The sequence below is a fragment of the Lipotes vexillifer genome, unplaced genomic scaffold (assembly GCF_000442215.2).
Source record: "Lipotes vexillifer unplaced genomic scaffold, Lipotes_vexillifer_v1.1 scaffold1969, whole genome shotgun sequence".
In the NCBI taxonomy this organism is placed as follows: Eukaryota; Metazoa; Chordata; class Mammalia; order Artiodactyla; family Lipotidae; genus Lipotes; species Lipotes vexillifer.
Genome location: NW_006794929.1, coordinates 116442 through 129573, shown reverse-complemented (window position 1 = coordinate 129573; position 13132 = coordinate 116442). Strand labels below are relative to the sequence as shown.

The 13132-nt window shown below is 40.6% G+C and overlaps 1 protein-coding gene across 1 annotated transcript in view; it reads right to left on the bottom strand.

The window, feature by feature from the left end:
• PAG1 (phosphoprotein membrane anchor with glycosphingolipid microdomains 1) overlaps positions 1-9884 on the bottom strand; it is a 57500-nt gene extending 47616 nt beyond the window's left edge. Inside the window, exons 1-2 of the mRNA XM_007467363.1 lie at positions 9813-9884; positions 7329-7424 (exon numbers count right to left, since the gene is read on the bottom strand). Of these exons, the coding sequence (XP_007467425.1) occupies positions 7329-7424; positions 9813-9884 (168 nt within the window). The remainder of the gene's footprint in view (positions 1-7328; positions 7425-9812) is intronic.
• Between the last annotated feature and the right edge of the window lie 3248 nt (positions 9885-13132).

The following is a 13132-nucleotide window of genomic DNA, read 5'->3' as shown; positions in this document are numbered from 1 at the left end:
CCCGTGTCCCCTGCATCGGCAGGCGGACTCTCAACCACTGCGCCACCAGGGAAGCCCGTAACTGCTATTTTTCACTGAGAGCTGTCACAAGAAACTACAGGAGATGCTCATTTGATGTGGATGGGGCAAGGCAGGCGGCCAAGAGTGGATTCACATTTTCTTCTAATCAACTGACGATACCACTGGATTTTCATCTTCCTTCTGCAAATCACTAGATCTCATATTACCAGTCGTTTACTGGAGAATGACTAGAATCTCTTTAAACTGACTACAAATAATTATTGCAACCTCTTTTCCTGGCTTCATTAAAGGCTTTTTCACCTGTTTTGACTTGCATAGTGACACTTTTGCAAACCTCTATGGGAGATATTTTAATTATTTAAACATTTTATGGTATATAAGAAAGAAGTGACTTAAGTAAAATTAAAAGATTTTTTTTGAGGTGGACCATTTTTTTGTAAAGTCTTTCTTGAATTTGTTACAATATTGCTTCTGTTTTATGTTTTGGTTTCTTGGCAGCGAGGCATGCGGGATCTTAGCTCTCCCACCAGGGATTGAACCTGCACCCCCTGCATTGGAAGGTGCAGTCTTAACCACTGGACCACCAGGGAAGTCCCAAATTACTTGATTTTAGGTAAGTTATTATTAAAGATTATAATATCATAGTCATTTAAATATAAATTTTAATAATCCTATTTTGACTTTTTCCTATTTAATAAGTGATGTGTTATTTAATTAACTTTACATTCATTACCTCATAAAATACATGACTTGCAGACAAACTTCTGAAAAGGCACACTGGTGTACGACTGATTTGGGAACCAAATATATAAGTTTTAAACTATACTGAATATATTCTGATCTCAAAATAGAAAATAATTGTTTTCATTAATATATGTCTGGGTATCATACATTTTGAACAAAAATAATCAAGCTGTGATAATTTTGTGTTTACTTATAAAACAATAAGACAAAAAGCTTTAGGTCACACTTTATAAGCATTTCTCTGCAATTAATATATATTTGATTTGATTTGACTGTTTTGGTAGCTTATCAGGAAGAGTGTGAGGACATATATATTAAGGGTATGAATGACGTTTATTTCTGATAAATAAAAAGCCCAACTGTATATAATTGTCACTACTTTTTCTTTTTGTAACATTGAATTTTATACCAGACAGATATCCTAATAGGCTAATATAAAACCTACCAAATATATTAAGATATTTAAGATTTACAGAAAGTATAATTCAATAAACACCCATGTAACCACTACCCAGTTTAGGAAATAAAACATGACCAACACTATGAAAAGTATATAAGAATTTTGACCAGATGACTGCAGCTTATAACATCATATCAATGCTTCTTAGGCTTATTGTCTCACAAATCAGCTATCCATGATATGTATAAGGTAACAATCTATGACTAATTAAAACTAAAACCTCCATGGGAGCCTGCAGTGTTCACATGAGTTGTAAGCGTGTTTGCTCATCTGACTGTCACTGATGGCTCTGTATACTCTTAAGAGGTCCTCAAACAGTATTATGTTCTTTAAAAATATTTATGTGATCATTTTATTTACTAATACTTTCTTTTTTCTTTTTTTAATTTTAACTTTTATTGAAATATAGTTGATTTACAGTGTTGTGTCAGTTTCAGGTGTACATCAAAGTGATTTAGTTATACATGTACATATATATGTATATATGTATATATATATGTATATTTTCTTTTTTTCAGATTCTTTCTCATTATAGGTTATTACAAGATATTGAATATAGTTCCCTGTGCCATACGGTAGGTCCTTGTTGGTTATCTATTTTATATATACTAGTGTGTATATGTTAATCCCAGTCTCCTAACTTATCCCCCCCCCTCCGCTTTCGCCTTTGGCAACCATAAGTTTGGTTTCTGTCTGTGATATTTACGAATACTTTAAAAATAGAACTTGGATTTGAACGTTTACCACCCTGGACAGTGTGAAACCCCTGGGACACCTTTGACTCCCAGTGATTTTGTCAAGTGGCTACTGGGAAACCCTGATCCAGGCTATGACAAATGGTAAAAAGTTAAGAGATGGATGAGGAAGACGGATGAGGATCCTGGAAGTGCAGAGTGAATGTGATGACCACGTACAAAGATCACACAAACGTGTCCATCCCAGAAGTGCGACTCAAACCTTGGGCCTCCATCACACAGCTCTCTGGGTTCTGGAAAAGATTCCAGAGTCCAGGGAGTCAGAACCCAGACATACCCATGTACACCAAAGCAGAGCTGGTCTCTGCAAAGTGTAATGTTTAATAAATGAGGTGAGGTACCCACAGCTACCTCTGAAGCATGTCTATGGAGGTTCCAAATCTCTTTGGTACCAGCCTGTCACAGAGACAAAATTTCTACGTAAAAGACCAAAAGGCCACAGATTTAAAAAACCATGGGAAAATTTTGATCTCAAAACTGGGAATAGTTGTTTCTCCGGCGAAAATCTGTTTGTTCCTTGCTTAGGACCCTGTTAATCATGAATCTATGATCAGAGTTTTTTTAAAACTGTTCATTAGAGGGCTTCCCTGGTGGCGCAGCGGTTGAGAGTCCGCCTGCCGATGCAGGGGACACGGGTTCGTGCCCCGGTCCGGGAAGATCCCACATGCCGCGGAGTGACTGGGCCCGTGAGCCATGGCCGCTGAGCCTGCGCATCCGTAGCCTGTGCTCCGCCAAGGGAGAGGCCACAACAGTGAGAGGCCCGCGCACGGCAAAAAAAACAAAACAAAACAAACCCAAAACTGTTCATTAGAAAACATAGAACAATGTTCCGTTCTTTCAGATCAACCATGAAGGCTTCTACAGAATTCATTCTGCACACTAATCTCCCTCCTTCCCCCATCTTTCCTACCTTCTATTCCTTGTGCCTCATTTTACCCCTACCTTTTTAAAACTTACTCTGTCTTGATGTGCTGTATATTGCGTCTAACTCTTGAAAGCCCTTTTGGAGAATATAAACAAAGTTTCCAGCTGATAAAGATGAAAAGAACTTAGAGATAACACCATTCTATCCTCCATATTTAAAGATGGGCTAGAATTTAGGAATCCCGAATGTAGCATATTGGTCTTTCTTTAATACCTGATTACCTCCTGTGACACTGGGTTTTCTTGTCTCTTCTCCACCCAAGGGATGTCGCTAGATGTTTCTCCCTACCTGAGAGAATAGGAAATTTAGGAAATTCTGCCTTCTACATCTTGCTTTGGAAGGACAGAAGAAACTTCTGAGAAACCCGCAGTAAGTAGATCAATTTTTGTTTAAACCACATCTGTCAAATATAGCCGATCATAAATAAAAACTTTTCTTTCTTTTCTTTTCTAGGAGCACTGTGGAGAGCTGAACCCATTAACACGGCTCAGAACACGCTTTGGGAAGGTCAGGATTAAGGTAAGGCGAGGCAGCTATCTAACTCCCCACGGCAGGTGACAGAGAGGAACGGTCAAACGTCCAAGTCATTGACACACCAGCCTGAATAGTGGCTTCTCTCAATGTTGTCAAGTCCAGCAACACTGCTGCCCTCAGAGCCACCATCCGTCAAGGTACAGGACCTAGTGAAAAAGTGCAGAGGAAGAGGGATGGCAACCACCCTTGGCCTTTGTCCCAGTGCTGCTGAGTGATGCTGTGCAGTACAGCTCACCTGACAGCCCCGGGGGGCAGGGCCTGGAAGCCTGGGTTTCCCAGGAAGCATTAATCCGTACCCACTTTGAATTCTGGAAGGACAGTGGTTACAAATCCTTCTTCCACTGACATAAACACCAAGAGACAGAGGGTGTACAGTTCCAAACCCAGCAATGTCACACATCGTGTGTACCTCTGCAGACTGGCAGGTGTGCTTATAGACCCCAAAGGGATGTGACAGTTCAGCAAGATCTGCTGTGGCACAGTAGCCACCTTGGGGGCGGGCACACGGAACCCTTAAGGCCAAGACTCCGGCACAGGTGGCACTGCTGCTGTGTTCTCTGCCCTCACCGCCTGTGGGACTTTGGACAAGTTACTCACCCTCTCTGAGCGTCAGCTTCCTTTCCAGTAAAATGGGAATAATCATAATAGTAGTAGTAGAGCAGTCTGGCAGATTAAATGATTTAATATTTGCAAAGTGCTGAGACCAGTGCTTGCCTCACTGTACATGCAATATGTGTTGGTTAAATAGGATAGTATCATTGTGTTTACTCCAATTTCCCTCTATTGGTATATGTCTCCTTTCATAATAGACAAAGATGACACACAACATTGGTGAAAACAAGACCGTCGCGCTCCTCGTTTTGAGACAGCCAGGCCTGACTAATTACAAGGCTACAAATGAGGCCAGGCTTGGCAGTGCTGCTTCCAGAGGTGCACATGCTGACTTTCTGGCGGGCTGAGGTAGCCTGTGATGGAGAGCCTGGCTGTTACTTGCACACACTAATGAGCAGGCCTCGTGCACAGTTACCAGAGATTCCAGCAGAACGGGAATACGGAGGCAGAACAAGAGGCAGGGCTGCCAGAATCACAGGTGGGCCAGCAACTGCCCTGCAAACTGCGTCTCTCAGGGCTCTCCTGTCCTGCTTCACGGGCAGCGCCTCCCAGGAGCCCCTGGCAGGAGCAGTAGGGGCTGGTCCTGCCTCTGCCTCACCTCCCTTCATAGTCCTTACCTCAGTTGTTAAAAATAATAAAATAAAACTAGCTTTAAAACAGACAAAATAAATGTGCCCAAAAGATTGGCACAATAGAGGGAAATAGTTCGGTAAATCTTGATTAATTTTTCTTGATGTCATTGGTATTTACTTGAAAATAGCATCATATAAATATATTTTATATATTTTTAAAAGGTTAATAAATATATATATATAAAGATTGTCAAATATGTCTTAAGGAAACGTACATTTCTTGAAAAGAAAAAACAAAGCAGGTAATGTACATGAATAATGTCCTAAGTTGTAGAATAAAAGATCTTCATTAGGTGTGTAAGACTAATCCTTATATAAGTTACATAAAAAGCTGAGACTGGTTTGCTATCATCTAATAGCTGACTGTATACTGATGTAATCGTAACTGTAATTTTAGAAATGGCAGAATTTATATCATATAGTTCTTGTAAAAAGAGATGCAGGGAGATCTTACAAATACCAGCCAAGACTGGGGAATATGACACATCTCTCTCTGAGCATAAGGACAGGGGCTGGTGAACTTGGCTTGGGGTGGCTGGGCACACTTGCTCTCGGGGCTCCCCTGGATCAGCTCACGTGCTGTGTCTGTGAACATGGCAGCCTGCAGCCTGGCAACACCTTCATCTGCTCTGGTGAGAGACACAAATGCACACACACACACACACACACACACACACACAGCCCGAGTCCCAGACACCTGGTGCTGTGCTCAGGGAAGTGGTGGAGTGGGATAAACGCAGAGCTTTTAAGAAGCACAAACCCCAGGCCACTGCAGGGTTTGCACACTGCTTTGAACCTTGGCTTTTACAGTTGTTGCCTTTAAAGTTCTGGAACATTCTGAGCACGGCGCCCTCTCACACTGTCTCTGGCGGGGCACTTCTTACCCCAAGGCACATCTTTTAATGTGTCTTTTTTTCTCTTATCTCAGGCAGCTCCCACTTGTTTCTGTGAATCATCCGATGACATGCACGGGTTATTTTTCGTTGATACCGACACCTGAATGCTTATATGTAGGGAGCGATCTCAAAGCAGGTCTAGTGCGTTTAGAACGTATTTCTCACCTTTCACGATTTTAATTTTTGTCACTACAGTATTGCGATCGGCAGGCTGCTCTCTTAAGGACTTTTTCCATGTGAGACATGCATAATGCAATTGTGAGGCAAACAATTACTCCAAGGAAAACTATCTCCCCGAATGATGACTTGCATCTACAGTCATGGAGGCTATTAGAATATATTTTTTAAAAAAGCTCTAAGCTGATCCATTGCTTAGGATTTTGAGATTCCCCACTGCTCTGCGATGTTTCCATTCTGTATGCACAGCACAGATTCCTGCCAAGCCTATTACAGTGAATAAACAATGTCTTCTCTGTCAGAACAGAGAATGAATAGTATCACAAAATTCTCCTCTAATGTACCGCCTCCACTTTCCCGACCCAACCCCTTCAGAAGGGAACAGGCAGGATGAAGGCTGGGGTGGAGAACATTCTTCTCTCCCTGCCAATCTGGAATTGCATTCTGGCCGGCTCAGGACCAAGTACCGTCAACTCTATATCAACTGCTAAACAGAGAAAGTTGACAAGTTTATTTTCTTTGAAATTGGATGGTAGATTTTTGCATTTCTGTGTGTGAGTGCACACAAATATCTTTCTCGAAGGAAGAAGGCAGTTCATCCACTATAATTTCAGGGGCTGGTGAAAACAGCTTTTAGCTACAGACTGAGCAGCAACAGGGGAACTTCATAAAAATGACACAGCAATTTGTGTTAAAATATTGACAGCTAATTCATGAGTGATGGAGCTGACTAGGAATTCAGCTGCTTCTGTGAAGATCTTTATTCTCGCCAAGCTCATGATTCATAAAGAAAATGCCTGGAGTTATTTCTCTGAAACATACAGTATGATGCTGACAGATTTCTCTTTGGTGTCTCTGTCTCATATTTATTCTCTCTCTGTCTCTCTGTCTCTGTCTCTCTGTCTCATACACACAGACACACAGACACACACACACACACACACACACCCCTTCCCCTCCCCCCAAAAGAGGCATCGCGAATATAATGTTCCAAAAAAGGACATCATTCATGAAGCATTTATCACCAGCCAATGAAAGATTTACTTAGTAGGTATTTTCATAAAAGAAGAACACAGATTTCTTTTAAACTCTCCCATATTTGTAAGTCTTAGTTGGTGTAAAATACTATGATTCAGGCTTCTTCCCCCTTGTGATGTGAATACAACATACATCTTATTTTAATCCCTAAAAGGAATTACCCAACTCTTTCCTCATAAAAGAAGAAATGCTATTTTTACAATTAGACCACACTGCCTTTTGTTTTCATGAATATCTGAGAGACACTGACACAAAGACAAAAATACAGATTCCCCTTTCTCCCCTTTTTCCCACACATTTTGAGTCCAGCTCAGTGGGCTCCCAGATTCTGACGGCATTCTCCTGGTAACACATTTAGAAGAGACCGCAGGATATCCCAAAGTGCTATTTTCTTCCCTCCAGCTCCCTCTCCTTCTTTCTCTCCTATCACTCTAGGTTTGTACCAGACTAAACAATTAAGCCTTTGTGCACTACCACTGCAATCTGTAAATTCTAATGATGTGCCCCCATCACTGGTACAATGGTAATATTTACCTTGAAGAAATGTTTGTCCAAATAAGTATTCAAAATGCTGGCAATGTATTCCCTTTGAAACGTGGTGGTGGTGAATGTTCTCCCTTCCTTCTTGGCCTATAACCAAAGAGAAAAAAAGTTAGGGGGGAAAAAAAAAAAAAGACAGATGGATAGAGACTGTGACAGATACTGGTCCAGTTCACTGTAAAAATGCTGGCACATTTATGCCAAACACTGAGCTTTATATTCCTTCCTGAACAAAGCAAAACTACAAAGTAGAGGAAAAACTACACATAGTAGTGAATGAATAAAAAAATTCCTCCGAAATAGCAGCCAAGTCAATGTCTAATCAAATACACATCAATTTACTTGCTCTTTCCCCATTTTTCCTAGTTTCATGACAAAGAAATCTATGTGTTATTGTAGTGATACTAAAATTCAAATAACTGTTGTCTGAATTTGAGAATAAAACAAGTGATTTATCTGAAAAGGGTATGCTTCGAGGTAAGGTAAGCTGTGATTTAATTGTGAAAATGTCTTACGAACAACAGTATCGTTGATACAGCATGAACGGTGTGGCCCGAATGGCACACCGATCTAATCCTGAGTGGTTCCTTCATCCGTTCCACTGTGGAAATGGGGAAGATGTGCGGGAATAGAGGAGACCACAGGAATGACTTCAGTTGATCTCCCATCTGTTTTTCTGCTCTGTGTCTGGTGCCCTGCCTTTTCTCCATCCCCCTCTCCTTTCCAATTCTCTTCCCATCCTCTAAAATACATCTCCTGTACTGAACCTCTCTTGTACATAAGATACCATGAAAAGTACAGTGACGAAGGGAGAAGGGCAGAAGGATGAAATGAATAAATAAATGAATCTACAAGGAGAATATCCTGGATGTTGTCTAAGATTCAGAACCACGCATTATTTTACAGACTGATATATTAATTCCTGATTTACAATATAAAAAACTGAACAGAATTCCAGCCTTCTAGATTTGCATCTAGTGATGTTCTTTTATTAGGACCACATATGATCTCTTAGACTCAGTGTTGCTTTCTTCCATAGCAGAATCAGCAGATTATTTATATTATCTTTAGGTACATCAATTGTTTCCCTGACAGTTACCAAGTGAGACATGGCCGCCTTTTGTTTGCCACTGCATTCAGCTACATTTTTATTTTCTTTTTTAAAAGTAAGTCTAAAAAGATTAGAACAAGACACATAGTCACGGGCGGTCTTTCTCCAACTCCACTCCAAGTCTTTGTCAGTCATGCAAACTAAGAGGGCAGGGCTTCTCTGGGTGAAGGGCTTGACAGCCAAGAGGCTTTCTCAAGCCATCTTTCCATCTTTCATTAGATTTCAAATCAAACCTCCTCCTGAACTCCTGCCATACAGATATATTTAGATGTGGATTCCAAACCTCTCCACTTCCCCATGTTACCATTGTCAGTCCCAGAGAACTCTCTTGAATTCGTTAGAGATGTGAGAAAGATTTATTATCTAAAGCAAATCGCTACAGTAAAAAAATAAAATGAAAAGAATAAACATTTTTATTAAAATGCCAAATCTTATTAATATGTATGGGAAATAATATGTTTGCATATACTATCTGTATTACTAGACAGGAGTAAAGAGTCTGATTTGAAAACTGAACATATTATTTGACAGCTAATTTAATAACATAAAAGTGGTGCATAATTTTGCATTTTCAGAACATGAATTTCACAAGTTATGTTTTTATTCCAAGGAAACAAGGTAATCAAGACAGTGTGGTACCAGCATAGGGTAGACATCTAGATCAGTGGAACAGAATTCAGCACCCTAAAATAAACCCATATATCTATGGCCAATTGATTTTTTGACAAAGGTGCCAAGACTATTCAATGGGGAAAGAATAGTCTTTTCAGCAAAAGATTACGGGGCAACTGATAGCCAAAGAATGGAGTTGGATCCTCAACTCAGACTGTATAAAAAAGTTAACTCAAAAATGAATCAAATGCCTAAATTTAAGAACTAAAACTACGAAACTCTTAGAAGAAGACATAGGGGTAAATCTTCGTAAGTTCAGATTTGGCACTGGTGTTTTAGATGTAATACCAAAAGCACAAGTAACAAAAGAAAAATAGGTAATTTAAGTTTCATCAAAATTAAAAACATTTTTATGTTTTAAAGGATAGTACCAAGAACGTGAAAAGACAACCCAAGGAATGAAAAAATATATGTGTAAATCATATCTGATACAGGACTTTTATCTAGAATATGCAAAGAACTCTTATAACTCAATAATGAAAAGACAACCCAACCAAAAACAGGCAAAAGATTTGAACAGACATTTCGCCAAATAAATACGGCCACATAAGCACATGAAAAGATGCCTCATCAAGGAAATGCAAATCAAAACCACAATGAGATATCACTTCATACCCACTAGGATGACTATAATTGACAAATCTAAGATAGTAGCAAGTGTTGGTGAGGATGTGGAGAAATCAGAACACTCATACCTGGCTGATGGGGATGTAAAATGGTACAGCCACTTTGAAAACAGCCTGGTTGTTCCTCAAAAAGTGAAACATCGAGTGATTTTACCCAGTAATTCCACTCCTAGGTATATACCAAGAGAAATGAAAATGTTAAGTCCACACAAAACTTGTATGTGGATGTTCATAGCAGCATTATCCATAATAGCCCCAGAATGGAAACAGTAGCAAGGTCCATAAACTGGTGAATGAATAAACACAATATAGTATATCCATATGAAAGAATATTGTTTGACCATAAAGTGAAATGAAGTACCGATACATGCTAAAACACAGTCGAACTTTGCAAACACGCTAAGTTTGAAATGTCAGTCACAAAAAACCCCACATATTGTCTCACATGTCCCACATATCACATATTGTGATTCCGTTTACATGAAATGTCCAAAATGGGCAAATATATAGGTTGCTTAGGGCTGGGGAATGATCGTCACGCGAATGACAGCTAAGAGTTGTGTGGTTCCTCTTTGAGGTAACTCGAATGTTCTAAAATTGATCGTGGTGATAGCTGCACAGCTCTGTGAATACACTAAAAACCATTAAATTGCACACTTTAAACGGGATGTGAATTATATCCCAATAAAGGTGTTACCAAAACAATATCCTAAGGAATGTGGACATTACACATTACAATGTCAGTCATTTTCTAGATCGATCTGAAATAAATATGGCAAACCCAAGTATAATTGTAGCTGGAATCACTGTACTGAGGAAGGGTCTCCTGGATCCACTGAAAACTATCACAGTCTGACTGAGACAACCTGAGTATAACTCTGCATGGACCAAATATTCCTTCAGGTCCTCTCTCATCCTCATGACTATATCTCTGAGTGTGGACAGCAGTTAATTACTGCAAACAATGATTGATCCAATCAAATAGCAATCCTATGCTTTCAATGCTGATTTCTTTTCCCACTGAATGGAATTTTGGACTTCTGAAACAAGGTATCTAATCAAATATAACTGGCCCCCTACCCTGCATTCACTAAGCCAGTAGAAGGCCAATCTTAGCACTGCTTCTTGTATACCGATTTCACTGACAGTCCTCATGAGGACTCCTACCAGCTTCTTAACATGGATGATGTCATTCATAAGAGGCTCCGACAAACGAACTCCAGTAATTCATGATGCTTCTTGCCTACTAACCTGAAGGCTTGTTCTGGCTAAAGCCTCTCAGAGGATCTGAAATAGAATTCTATTTCTGGGCCACTGGGACTATGCACCTGACAGATGGCATGGCCCAAGCCCCAGCTGCCATTGCTGAGGGGAAGTTTAGGGAGAGGAGCATTTCTTCAAAACTATGCCCTACAGTCCCTCCTAAGGAAGTAGTGATGACATTGACAGCAAACCTCTCTGCTATCTGTGTAGATAAACACTGGGATCTGGTAGCACAGACTTAAGAAACATGAATCCAAATTCATGTTTGAGAGGCTAGACATCTACTCAGTAGGAGACTAGACTCAAGGAGCTCAATGAGTAATTCTTAAATTTAAAAGAAATGTAAAGGTGAGCTATAAATCAACGTCACTTGATACCTGAACACTTTCTACAATGTCTGTAACATCCAGTTCATGAGTGCAATGTCAAAAATACTTGGCTAAATGTAGCAGTTAAAAGTACTGAGCGATGAATGAATCACAGTGCCTAAGATATAATAATCACTCAATATTTATTCGCTGATTGAGTAAATTTTAAAAAATCAGAGCAGACTCGAGGATAGTGCTACAATAAAGCCACTCTCAGTTGCAGTCCCTGAAGACGGAGAAAGGAGTAGGATTGCAGGTCGCTCATGATAGACATATTACCATGGCAATATATCATGCGTGCAAATGCCAGCCAAGTAAATACTATCCTTATCCATGCTGTAGTGGAAATCAATAAACGAAACTTAGACCTGGTATTCCAGCCTATGCCAGATTCCTTCCCATAAGGAAAGGCTTCCAGAAGGAATCCCTTTCTACCTCTTGGAAGCACTGCTAGGTTTGAGCTAGCAGTAAGGAAGGCTCAGTCGCTGCAACCTAGCTGGCGTCCTGGTTCTGATATCCAGGGCTATACAGAACAAGTCCAGTACTTTCCCTATATGGCAACCTTTGAAATACTTGAAGATACGTGTTTAAAGAGGTCCCTCTTCTGCTGCCTTTTAGTGTCCCCTTCTCCATTTCAAAGAGTATAGTTTTGAGTACCACCTACTATGACTCAAAAGAGCACAAAGGCTATATAGAGAAGGGAGCTGAGTCCTGGCCAGGCCTGCTCATGAGAGCAGAGCATGCTGAGAGCCCAATCCAGCTACAAAGCCCAATCTAGGGACCAAACACAACATCCAATGGACAAGGCAACCTTGATCTGATTTAGGAAATAGTCCTTATCTGGGTTTTGGTAGGGGAATTCTCAGGGCCCAGCTATCATAGTGGGGGCAGAGCTATCAGCAGGGAGCAATAAGCTGGGCAAGTCAGGAAGGTGGTCCACTACTGTCCTGGAGGTCCAGTCACAGCTACAGAATCTGGCCACTGGGCAGGATCCCTGGGTAAGAGGCACACTTCTCTAGAAGACCTCCTGGCGAGACCGAGATAGACCGTGGTACCCAAAGTAGACACTGAGTCCCAGACACTTAAAACACAGGAAGACAAAGAGCTGAAACTTGGAAGGTCAAGGAGTGAGTCTCAGGGCAATACCGTTCTCAGCATGGGAGATCAAAATTCAACAAACACACTCAGACAAGCATTGAGCAAGATGATTATGGGAGAGGCACAGAGAGAACGTGACTAGTGGTATGCCCTGCAGCACTGTGGGTTTAAAGATTAAACATCTTAGTATTTCCTGCTTTAGTGAGAACGAATTCACATCTGGGGAGAGCGAGACAGTGCATGCAAGAGGACCAAGTGGGGAGGAAACAGGGAAGGTAGGAGGAGACATGCTGGGGGCTGACACTTTCATTTGCTGGTGTTCTCTTCTAAATGACTAAGCTCGAAGGCAGTTCTCCAGATGAAGTAACACTGCATCTGGGAAGAGGAGCTCGTATTTGAGTCAGTTCAGATGCTACACTTTTATTTAGAAAGCCTACGATCACCAAAGCTTTTCTCACCAGCTACATTATACTGTGGGCATCTATGAGTCTTTTACTTGATTAACACAAAATCTAAAATTGTTTCACCTATGATGCTGCTAAGCCACATCTCTCTTTACTGCCTTTTTGCAATTTAATTGGTGGTGGTGGTGAGGTGCTCTTGTCATCCCTGTTCCATGTCTGCGTCTTAGATGTGGGTCATTGCATTAAATGTCAAGTT